Source organism: Danio rerio, chromosome 4 (assembly GCF_049306965.1).
Source record: "Danio rerio strain Tuebingen ecotype United States chromosome 4, GRCz12tu, whole genome shotgun sequence".
Taxonomy (NCBI): domain Eukaryota; kingdom Metazoa; phylum Chordata; class Actinopteri; order Cypriniformes; family Danionidae; genus Danio; species Danio rerio.
The window spans coordinates 41,121,303-41,133,941 of record NC_133179.1 but is presented as its reverse complement, the minus strand read 5'-3'; the positions used below and the strand labels follow the sequence as shown (position 1 = coordinate 41,133,941).

General features: G+C 35.0%; 1 protein-coding gene across 2 annotated transcripts; it reads right to left on the bottom strand.

The window, feature by feature from the left end:
* Positions 1–478: 478 nt before the first annotated feature.
* Positions 479–8,040, bottom strand: LOC103911588 (uncharacterized). Of its 2 annotated transcripts, none has more exons than XM_073947795.1 (3): positions 7,896–8,040; positions 6,283–6,433; positions 479–2,905 (listed from the first exon to the last, which is right to left on the bottom strand). In XM_073947795.1, the coding sequence occupies exons 2-3, from the start codon at positions 6,365–6,367 to the stop codon at positions 1,914–1,916; spliced, it is 1,077 nt and encodes a 358-aa protein (XP_073803896.1). In that variant the 5' UTR covers positions 6,368–6,433; positions 7,896–8,040; the 3' UTR covers positions 479–1,913. The 2 variants fall into 2 exon arrangements, with proteins under 2 accessions (XP_073803896.1, XP_073803897.1); XM_073947796.1 differs by lacking the exon at positions 7,896–8,040 and adding an exon at positions 7,023–7,063.
* Between the last annotated feature and the right edge of the window lie 4,599 nt (positions 8,041–12,639).

Sequence of the window (12,639 nt, the reverse complement as noted above, 5' to 3'; positions counted from 1 at the left end):
TTGATCTAGAGAAGAGAAGAGGGAAGTCAGAAATGATTAGAGAAATAAGGAGCAGAAATGGGAACATAGTAGAACAACATGAGGAGATTTTGGAAGAAATAAGATCATATTATGAGAAATTGTTTTGCACAGAGGGAATAAAAGAAAAAGAAAAAGGGGAATTACTAAATCTAATAAAATCAAGAGTAGAAGAAGGGGAAAAAAGAGAATGTGACGAGGAGATAAGAGAAGAAGAAATAAAAAGAGCAATTAGTGGATTGAACAAAAAGAAAAGTCCAGGAATAGATGGGTTGGGAAGTGAATTTTATATTGCTTTTAAAGATATTTTATCTAGGATTTTAAAGCAAGTATATGATGAAATTTGAGAAATCATTAAATGTTACGGTTTAATTAAGTTGTCTGGGGAAAATAAACGTAACACTTATAATATTAAATTATTACTGAGTAGATGGATGGAAAATACACCAGGACACCAAAATTTACATTCAATTCATTTATTCCTTTTATGAGGAGAAGAAAAATGAAGCCAACAAAAGAGAGGCTTACATGTGTGCGCTTTGTACAATGTATATATAATAATAAGAAGAAGAAGAAGAAAAGAAGAAGAAATACAATCAAAAGTTTTAGGGGAAAAAGGAACTAGAGTGGCGCCAAAGCAAAGAACTAAACAAAACCAAAAGCCACCTAAACTAGAACACAAGATCCCTCTCTAAACTTACTAATAAAAATCAAATTGTGAAAAAGAAACCAAAATCTTCAGCGTTTGCGAAGCAACACCTAAACTCCCTGAAATAATAAGCAAAAATACAAAATGTGGCGCTCACCCACTTACCTAGTGTTTCTGAACATTGAAGTTACCTACGGGCAAAATGTATGTGAAGTGGCTTAGTAAACTATTCCCTTTTCCCCAAAAAAGAATGATAAACTATTTAACCATGACTTAATTTACATCGATGTAGTTATTCAGAAACACAGAACAAAGCATACATTATGAATAGCAGCAAGCGAACACAAACCAACACGCACACACATAGCACTCTGAAAAACAAGGCGGGCCGGTCGAATTTAAAGTCCGTGGAACGAAATCCAATTGGTCCACGAGGAAACGCCCTAATGAGGAGTGACAGGCTCGGGATCCAATCAGCAGGTACCTAGTAGAGAAAAAGTAGCGGAACAAAAGGTGATAGGGCGAGACAAAGAGCGAATGACAGTCGAGGAGATGCGAAGAGAGCGAAGGGAGATAAGCAAAACAGAGAGGGAGAAGGCACAAAAATACAAACTCCCACGGACCGTAACAATCATCCTCCAGCCCCGGGCTACCTCTCGTAAGCAGGGTGAGAGAGGAGTATGAGCTCAGGTAGATCTTGATGAACTCCCCCGACTTGTTTCTGTTCTAATGACAGATATCCAGATGGCTAAAGGGAGATATATGGCTTCTAAGAGCTTGACTACGGTGCCAATTTAGAATGTTCAGTTTACTTAGGTTACGTGTTTTTGGGCTGTGGAAGGAAACTGAGGAAAACCCATGTGAGCATGGGGAGAATAAGCAAACTCTCCACAAATATCAACCAGTTCAATGAGGGCTCTTCTTGCTGTGACAATCTTTCTGTGAGGCAACAATACTAATCACTGGGCTGCTGTGTTGCCCATTCTAGAAAGGAGGAGGAGTAGGGGTGGGAGGGGAATTCCTCAAGATAAAGATAACTAAGGTTAGAAACTCTGGTTATTTATAGTGAGTTAGGAATCGTCTGATTGGTGAATCATGTGTTGGTTAATGTGGAACCAGCCGTGGACAATCATAAGCATGTGATCCTCTCGAAAGTAGTTTATAAATAAACCTCACGTCAATTAACAGCCAAACTACATGAAAAGGCTGCTGTTATGCATATACTCATGTTTGTGTGGACAAGGCCTTAATTTTGAGGACTCTGCTCTCCATTGTGAAGCTCCATGTGATTGCTGAGGCTTCTTTTATGTTTAAAGCCCTTTCCACACTCAATGCATATAAAACGCTCTCCTGAGTGAGTCTTCATGTGGTTCTTTATGGAGTATTTGTGTGTGAGACTCTTTCCACACAGATCACATGTGAACACTATGGTTCCAGTGTGACCATTCATGTGGTTCCTGAGGTTAGCATTACATGTGAAGCTCTTTCCACACTGCGCACATGCAAACGGCTTCTCTCCGGTGTGAACTATCATGTGGTGTTTGAGTGTGCTTTTATATGGGAAACTTTTACCACACTCTGTGCATGTGTAAGGTTTCTCTCCAGTGTGAATCCTCATGTGGAGGTCAAGATTTTGTTTTTTAACAAATCTTTTACCACACTGTGTGCAAACAAAAGTTCTTCCTCCATTGTGAGTTCTCATGTGGACTTCAAGGTTGCTATTTTGACTATAACTTTTTCCACACTGAGGGCAAGAGTAAGGCTTCTCCCCAGTGTGAATTCTCATGTGCACTGTTAAGTTTCCTGTAGTTTGAAAGCTTTTCCCACACTGTTGGCATGTGTATGGCCTCTCTCCAGTGTGAATTCTCAAGTGCACTGTTAAGTTTCCTGTTTTATGGAAGCTTTTCCCACACTGTTGGCATGTGTACGGCCTTTCTCCAGTGTGAATTCTCATGTGCACTGTTAGGTTTCTTGTATTATAGAAGCTCTTTCCACACTGTTTGCAAGTATAAGCTTTCTCCCTAGTGTGATCTCTTATGTGAACATCAAGCTTTGGCTTCTGACTGAAACTTTTTCCACATTGTTTACAGCTGAAATTACACCTAGGTTTGGATTTCCGAGGTCTTCCACGTGACAAAGTCTTTTTCGTCAGTGTAGGTTTTTCATCAGTCGTCATGTCTTGCTGTTTCTCTTCCATTTCATTCTGTTGATGAGTCTTTTCTTTCAGCAACATCAGGTCTTAAAAAAAAGAAGAAGTTAAATTTAGTATGAAGACTCAAAGCGATAAGCATGAAATGGATGTTTCACCCACAAATATAAATGACCATACCATTTACTCTCTCATTAGCTTTTAAACAATTCCTTTCTTCTGGAACACAAAGAAAGCTAACATTTGTTTTCACAATATCTTCTTTTGTGTTCAACAGAATCAACAAACCCCATAAAGGTTAAAAACCACAAGAGGTACAGTAAATGGTGAGGCTATTTTCATTTCTGTTTCATAAATATCTTTAAAGGGTTCCTATTATAAACCTTTATTATTATTATTATTATTTTTTTTTAAAGAAAAACTTATTAATATTATTATTTTTTATTTTTTTGAAAATAAGTCTTTGGTGTTCCCAGAATGTGTCTGAGGTTTTGGCTCAAAATCAGATCATATTCCTTTGAGAATATTTAATTTTGGTGGTCTGGAGGAAAACCAAGCTCTTTTTGCGCCTGTGGCTTTAAATGCAAATGATCAAATGCACTCGCTCAGGATTACTCGTGTTGAGTTCCCTCATGTGTATCTTCCACATGATTTAAACATTTTTAACTTGCTTGGAAAACTTGATTGGAGCAAACCCTGCATGTTCATAGCAAGTACGCATAATTTACTCTTCTATTTGTGAGTTTGCATTATTGTATATAACTTATGCAAATATTTCCTAGTACTGAGTTGAAGCTGGTTTAAAACATATGCTGGATAAGTTGGTAGTTCATTCAGCTGTGGCGACCCTTGATGAATAAAGAGACTAAGCCAAAGAAGCTTAGCTGAAGACCTACGTCGTGACATTTTATATACCTGCCAAGATGCAGAAATGCCATCTCAAAAGGTTACCTGCTGTTTGTCCAATCAGGGACAGTGGCATCTTAAATATACAAATAATAATGTTAACCCAGGGTTTGCCAATGTGAAACGTCGGTTAATGAAAACCCAGGATTATTTTATAACCCTTAGGGGCTTAAATTGGTTCTATAACAGTAAGTAGTTGCCATGGTAGCACACAACATAATCAATGCATCTGTGCTCAACCTTCAGGGTTTCATGACAGTAACGTGCACAAGCAAGTTATCTGGATTATTTTGACTGAACTCAGATTAGTTACATCAAATGATCTTCGAATTTCTGTTATGGAACCAACTTAAGTGTGGACGATTAGTTCGGCTCACTGAAGCCAGGTTTTCAACTTTAATCTCCACTTTTCTAAACCACTTTCATGAAACAGCCCCTGATCTCACATGCTATTGTTTTAGTGCTTCAGTTGCCTATTGGAGAAATGACCAGGAATAACGGTAGAAAACGGTCACACTACTTGCTCTACAAACAAGTGTATTCATGTTTATTCATACAAAGAAAAATAATAAAATAATAAAATATGACTTTGCAACATCAAGCAGCATTAGGCATGGGCCAGTATAAGATTCTGACGTATGATAACCTTGAATAAAATATCATGCTTTCACAGTATTGTGATTACTGCTCTAAAATATATTCTTTTAAATGTCTAGGTATAAAACAAACACTTTTTTTCCCTTTAAGCACAAAATATTTTCTTTTGAGAAATATTTATTTATTATATTTTGGAGCAGTAATCGTCAGGCTAAATCATTCAAATGAATCATTGACATCTGTTGTTTTCATTAGTTTCAAAAACAGATTGCTTTACGATTTGAAATGATATCTTTAGATATTTTTTCTGCTGGAGATAGTGTCTTAAAATGTAAAAAAAAAAACAACAAAAAAAAAAAACACTTGCATCCAGTTGAAGACAGAATTCAGAAGGGGCTAATAATTCTGTCCTTAAAATGGTGTTTTTCTAGCCGAAAAAAAAAAAAAAAGACTTTCTCCAGAAGAAATAAAAATATTATCATACAAACCGTGAAAATTTCCTTGCTCTGTTAAAAACAATTTGCCAAATATTTAAAAAAGAAAAAAAAATTCAATGGGGGTGTGGGCTAATAATTCTGACGAATTTTGGCGGTTTTAAAACCTTGACTTTTCCAAACCAGGCTACACCATGAAAGGAGTTATCATCCCTTGCGTAAGCAGCATAACAATGATTTTAGGATCTAAAAATTATTTCTTTAAAAAAAGTGTCAAACGCAAAAATTCAATGGCTGCGCCTGCTGGTACACAAAGAATATGGTCAATACTGACGAACTTCACACTCAAATTTTTGCATATCATCAGCATGCTGTAATCCATTTCTTAAGCAGAAAAGGTCATTTTTAGACTGGTTTGTTGGCCAGTTGTAGTCAGTGCAATGCTAAACGTTTTAGTTCCACTATAATTTGTTCCTTTTGTCTCACGTCGTCCCACAACAACATAAATATAGTTTAGATTACTGTACAATGTTTTATAATAATTTATTATTTTAGTATTTATTTAATTCCGCATATTTAAAATTGGGGGCATCCATATGACACACTTTTAACACAATAGCTGGTAATTAAGTATTAAGAGTATGATAATGATGCAATTCTAACTCAGATACTTTCTGTGAGAACTAGTAACATCTACTAAAATCAAGTTTAACCCAGAAAGAAGTTGAGAAAAAAGGGAATTGTGATCAATGTGACATATGCAAATGAAAAGTACTAAGCCAACACTATCACTGTAATAGCAGATATCTTCTTAGGAATACTGTAGGTCAAATATCGTCAGCTCAGTTAAACTTTTTTATATAGCGCCAATGCTCAAGGATGCTTAGAAGAACAAGAAAAGCAAAATGAACAAAACAATTAAAATGTCCTGTTTAAAATAAATAAACAGAAACAAAATAACTTCTATTCAACACTTACTTCAACAGTTTCTTTATATGAAAGTAATAACAAAAAGAAATCAAAGTAAGTCTGAGCAAGAAACAATAGCCACAAATGACCTGATTAAAACTAGTATTCCATTTTTTATAGTGATGTATTGTTAGAATGGAATGACATTATGCTATTTAATAAATTAAACCTTCGGTAATACAATTATTACACACTTTTCTGTTACTTTTTAAAATCTTTATATTGTCAGCTCAGTTAAACCTTTTATTCATTTATTGTTTTTATTTATTTTATATAGCGCCAGTGCTCATGGACGCTTTACAAACAGTAAAAGAGCAAGAAAAGCAATAACATTAAGAAGATAGAGAAAATGGGAAACTAATAACACATAAAAGAATGACAAAAGACACGAGAACAAGTGACGAAAGAAACTCATTCCTGTCTTTCAATGAGTGCTTATGTGCATTTAGGAGAACTAGGCAGCACACTCAGGGCTGCAAGAATGGATTTAATTTAGTATTCTTATTATTAAAATATATCTGAATGAGGATCAGATTTGGTGTTTGAGAATGAAAATCAACCTGTTTGTTCCTGCAGATCTTCCTGTTTGACTGTGAATGTTTCTTCAATCTTCACATCTTCACTCTCCTCTTTAATAAACGCCATCTTTACAACAGTGTGGACATCAGTCACTTCAGCAGGAAATTTTCCTCTGCTTTTGGACAATTTATCCTGTTTAAAATGAATAAAACAAAAAAAATGTCCTGTTTAAAATTAATAAAACAATGAACAGAAACAAAATAACTTCTCTTTAACACTTTCTTTATATGAGAGTAATTAACAAAAAAATCAGGTAAAATAGTAAGTCTGAGCAAGAAACAATAGCCACAAATGACCTGATTAAAACAAGCACTCAATTTCTCCTATACAGTGATGTTTACTTTGAACAGAATGACATTATGCCTATTTAATAAATTTAACCTTCATTAAAACACTTATTACACTCTTTACTGTAACTTTATTCAAACTTTATTCAGGTATGTTCTTAATTGTTTTGTTTGTTTGTTTTTTATTTTATTGTCCGCTTACAGCAATGTGTAGCACTTTTTTTTGCACAAGACAAATTTCCTCTTGTGGACAAATAAAGTTTATCCTATCTTTATTCAAATAATAGTCCTCATCACTGTGATTAAGATAGAACAACATTGTATAAAAGGTTAAAATAATATTGTTAACAGCAGGTACATCATTTATCGTTGAATGAAAAACCTGAAACTTTAATCAATCAGTTTTTTATCTGTGCAAAAGCTTTGACACAAACCTTTCTCCAGTTGAATCACAGTGCGGTAGCGGCACAGTCTTATGACATCACACACCACACCAAAATAAAAGTCTTTTTTTTGTTTTGCTTAGTCATGACTTATTGATACATTTCTCACACCTTTTATTTTCGATTTTACCTCATAACATTCTGGCTTTTCTTTGAAATGTCACACTCTATTGGTGCATGTAAATATGCTGCTTTTACATCCATGTCATGAACAATCAGATTTTCTTTGCATTAACACTCTTACACTAGTCATGTTAGCAGTTGGAGAAAAGACTTATCATAGTTCTCTTTGGCAACATACATTGTTTTTGCAAAAACCCATTTACCCACTAGACCTTTGCCTTTAGGTAGGTTGGTGAGAGCAAAAGTTGCATTCTTTTAACAATTGCATTTCTTCTACCATAGCTTTAACCTATTCACTTGCATTTACTGATGTAACCACGTCTTTGTATCTTTGTGGTACATTACAAACAAGTCAATAACAATAATCAATGTTGATCACATCACCTTCAAAACCACAAGCATAATCGCTTAAATAAGCTCGCAGGATTTTAACTTCTGGTTTATCTTCCACCGGTTTGTCTAAAATGAGCTCTTCCTTGGCACTTTGTGGGCTCAACTCTGGGTCTAATTTCACAGACACTCCAGGACTTCCTGATCTCAAAATCCTCCTCTACAACTGGAATCTTTGATTCACAATTTTTATCAGATACAAACTGAACAAGTCTGTGTTTCTGTACTTTTTTCATGTATGCTGGACTAAATACAACGTTGAACAGTGCATCCACGCATGTATAGATTTTACATTTTATAATGTTAGCATTCAGATATTATTTGAGTGTAAATTCAGCATGTGCAACTTACGTTTCCAGTCCTCAATGAAGAAGTGGGATGAAAAAATGGCCTCAGTGGGCTTTTCTTTGTAGGTATTTGGTAATAATCGCAATGTAGAAGTCAACAATCGTAGTTTGTCCTCAAAAGTTGTTCTCTTTTAGCTAAATAAGCTAATGAAGCCTCTGTTAGTGTACACTAGGCACTCGAGAATGATTGTCCCTCTACCTGTTGTTTCAATCTCCTGAGAACTCTGCTCATCTTCAGAACGCAAATGAAGACACTTTAAAAGAAATCAGAGAGCTCCTTCATCAGTCATAGACAGCAAGAGATCTGAGATGCTCAAAGTCCAGAAAAGGAACCAAAAACGATGTCAAAACACGTGACTTTTGTGGTTCAATTGTAATCGAGCTCCAAGAACATTTTGTGTGCAAGAAAATGGGGAAAAAAGCAGCCATGTTCAAAGTAGGAACTGTTGAACCATATAGTGTTTTTTTTTTTGTAGTTTTTTGCCCATGTATTCTCTTTATTTGCATTCAGCAGCAGAAACTCAAACAGATTTGGAACTAGAAGATGAGTAAATGACAGAATTGTATTTTTTTTTTGAACTACACCTTTAATGCTTCTGTAAGTAAAGGTAAATTAAATATTACTGAAGATATTGCTAAAGAATGGCAGGAAACATGGAACACAGATAATAAGTGACGACAATTCATGTGGAAAAAAAGAAAACCTATATAGGCCTATAAAGTTGTAGAAATAGAAAAGAAGAGGTCATAATTATGAGGATGAGATTTGTACTCAGATATTAAGAAGTAATGTTGTTGTAGTATGTCTACCTTTATAACCTTTATAAGTTTCTTTCCACAGCTACACAAAAGATGATATTTTGAAGACAGCTGTAAACCTGTAACCATTGACTTACATAGTAGGAAAAACAAATACTACTAAAGTCAATTGTCACAGGTTTCTTCAAAATATATAATTTTTTTGTTCAACAGAAGAAATAAATAAAACAAATAAAGGAAGAGTAATTGATGACAACTACATTTTTGTGTGAACTTTTAACTGTTAAAACTATCAAAACAGAGCCAACATAGGTTAATCTTTGAAAACCAAACTACTTCCAATATCATGTTAGGCCTAATGGGACCGCTTTTATTTTAAACCTTACTAAACCACACTGAAACATGACTGAACATTTTCACAAATTGATATTTATCTATAATAAATAAACCGTATTTTGTGGTCATTGGAAATTGGCAATAACTTTAATGTTGACATTAATTTAAACAGCAAACTGTTGGAGTGCTAACGTTACATAAACACTACGTTCAAAGAGGATAACATTATACAACTGGACGCATTGCTCAATTAAATGAATAACTAATCACTCAATGAGTCCAAACTTTTACATATAATGTTGAACATTTTAAGTAAAATCACTTTAAATACCAAATTATCACTTACCTGAAGCAAATGACAGGCGGGAAGAATGTTAAGCTCGCAGAGTAGATTTGTCAACTGAAGAGTGGTGTGGCAGATGTCTGCTAACGATAGACCTGTGTTCAGTTTCACGTGTTTTCCAAATGCAATCCCAAAGTCAGCCAGAAGTTGATGTCAACCGATGTCGGCCATAGCTCAGCCTTACTAGGCTCTTGTGTGTTTTTTGTTAACTGGCCCACATACTGCAAAAGGAGCTGTGAGCCAGAAGAAAATTCCCGCCTTTTCTGAATGTATGGCAAAACATATATGGTAATAATCTGGCCCATATCTGTAGAGCCATGCCATACCTCAGCCACATGTGCCAGCTATCACCCACATTTGGCCCAAATGTTCTTGCTATCTGGGGTTTTGTTTTCATTTTCTCTCTGTGAGAGCTCATCTGGAGTCACGTGTGGATTAACAGTGTACGCGACGCTCGACAACAATAACTTACGTGTCTAAGGAGGATTATTGTTTACCTGAGAGCTGTTCTCATCTGCAAACGCTGAGATCCGGATTCGCTTGTAGTCTTCTCTTCATAAAGACGCGGCTCTAGTTGCTGGTAATTGTCCTGCCTCTACAGATTTGGTAAGTGAGCGTCCAGTGCTCTTTGTTTATTCAGTTTGTTCGTATCGAACTAAGTTAACTATAGCACCAAGTGTAAACATGTTACCACCACAACTAAACTTTAACCTCGTGTAGGGTTTTTACCGCATTTTGTGACCGGAATAACACGCGCGGCTTTCTGACGCTACCTGCCGAGTGCATCTAAGTTTCCGGGAAATGCGGAGGGTTTTTTTCTCTCATCGCCGTGCGGTATCAAACATTGCATGAAAAATACACGCGTAGAGCAGATCCTCGAATCAAATATCTCGTTTGTCGCGAGGGGCATGAATGAATTCCCTGAATGAAAGAGCCAAACTGCAATTAAAGTCCATTTAATAATTTGGCAAATAATTAGACTACAGATGTCCATGTAGGTTAAACACCATCACTTTCTCCTGTGTGTTTATTTTGACTCTGAAACTCGCGCGTGCCCAAATAGACACTCCCACACCCTCCCACTTTAGTTCCTCTGAAAACTCCCCCTAAACAGAGCTGGACCAAACACTTTTCTGACTTTTTCCAAAGTAGAGGTGTGAAAACACCCTGCTGAAACGAGGGGGTTTCATGGCCCTTTAAATGTAAAAAAACTCAACAAGTGCTTTATTTCCAATACTGTAGCCTAAAACAAGCAAAACAAAGATCACATTTCCCAGGTAATTTCTCTGCTATGGTAAAGGGATATTATTAAAAACATATTGATTAATAGAAACATAAAAATAAAATTAATTATAGGTACATGATTACAACACAACAGTTATAAATAATTGTTATTAAGTATAATAAATATATATTAGCAAAAGGCATGCATTTCTGTTATCAGATGGGTAATTACACTGTAAAAAATTGCTGTTAAAAAACGGTCAGATTCTACGGTAAAATAATGTTTTTTAACTAAAACAGTAATATTCTGTTAAAAACAGTGCATTCTGGGTAACATTTTTGTTTTCGAGAAAGTAACCAACTGCAGAAAACTGTGAGCTAACAGAGTTCAGATTCGATGTTTTGAAGTCTGTGTTTGAAATCACACTTTGTGCCCTTGTTCACTATTTCATACACTAGTTAACTAATATAGTTCACCTGACAGTTTTAATGAACACTAATGAGTGAATTCAGACACTGATGAACACCTGCTGTTAATAATTACAATTACTGAAGAAAATAAACAAGAAACACAAACAGTGACTTGAGTTACAACATTAAATAAAATCAAATCAAATAAAACAGCTTCAGTCTCAGCAGAGGATCATTAAACAACTCTACAAACAACAGCAGACACACTTATTACTGACTGATTTGACTTCCATACTATTCTCATTGAGATCCAACAGAAATTAAGGTGTTTTTTGTGTCACCGTAATGGAGTGAGGGGCTGGTTTAGTTGGGCTCTTCACCCTTGAACTTATTAATTCAGACTCTCCAATTACTATAATGAGTTAACAAAATGCTTGTATTATAGCAATCAAGTTGGAAAGTCAATAAATAGAGAAATCTGTCTGAAATTAGTTCTGATAAGTGTTTTTGTTATAAATCTGGAAGAAGGGTCTCATGCAATAGATTTTATGCTTAGTTGCAGCTATTGATTTAAATAATGAGAAGTGGAAACAGAAAAGATACCTCTGTAATTACTTAACAGTTAAGAAATAACATATAAAAACAGTTCAGTTATGACAAATACACACTCAGACCTGATGAATCTGACCTTGTATCTCAACAATGGTAACATCTCAAATGTTTCATGCTGCAATGCATGCTGGGAGTGGCACGGTACAAATATCCCAGCATGCATTGCGGTATAAACAAATGTTGTATAATGGTCTAACAGTTTTCTTTATTTGTGTTTGATTCTGCTGTTGTTTATGTTTAGACTTTCAGTTGCCTGTTTGTGAGTTAAACTGTTAATTTTGTTAGTTGTCACCATTATTGAGGTTCATATGCTGATTATTGATGTCTCTTTGAGTGCGATTTACACCATAGAGCAGTGTTATTGTCCAAGATATTCTTAAAAACTTTCAGAAATCATTGCCATATATATACATATAATGTAAAACAATAAATTTAACATTGAATAGGAGCAGTAAATTTTATTATACTAAATGAGAACAGACTCTGCCATTTATAGCAACATGAACATCCCCAGATCTTATTTAGGTTTTTGGCTGGCTTGCCTCAACAAAGGAGTTTTTTAAACAAAGTTCTTAACAATTACAAAAAAACATTAGAGATGTTACCATTGTTGAGATACAAGGTCAGATTCATGAGGTCTGAGTGTGTATTTGTCATAACTGAACTGTTTTTGTATGTTATTTCTTAACTGTTAAGTAATTATGGAAGTATCTTTTCTGTTTCCACTTCTCATTAATTAAATTAATACCTGCATCTAATCAAAAAATTTATTGCATGAGGCCCTTCTTCTAGATATATAACAAAACATTTATCAGAACTAATTTCAAACTAATAGATTTCTCTAATTATTGACTTTCCAACTTGATTGCTATAATACAAGCATTTTGTTAACTCATTATAGTAATTGGAGAGTCTGTATTAATATCTTCAAGGGTGAAGAGCCCAACTAAACCAGCCCCTCACTCCATTACGGTGACACAAAAAACACCTTAATTTCTGTTGGATCTCAATGAGAATAGTATGGAAGTCAAATCAGTCAGTAATAAGTGTGTCTGCTGTTGTT

Bases quoted from the DNA above. Each gene is read 5' to 3' on its own strand.
- LOC103911588 (XM_073947795.1), bottom strand. From the start codon at position 6,367: ATGGCGTTTATTAAAGAGGAGAGTGAAGATGTGAAGATTGAAGAAACA. The intron at 2,906-6,282 runs GTTGATTTTCAT...CTTTTTTTTAAG, and splicing joins AGATCTGCAGGAACAAACAG to ACCTGATGTTGCTGAAAGAA.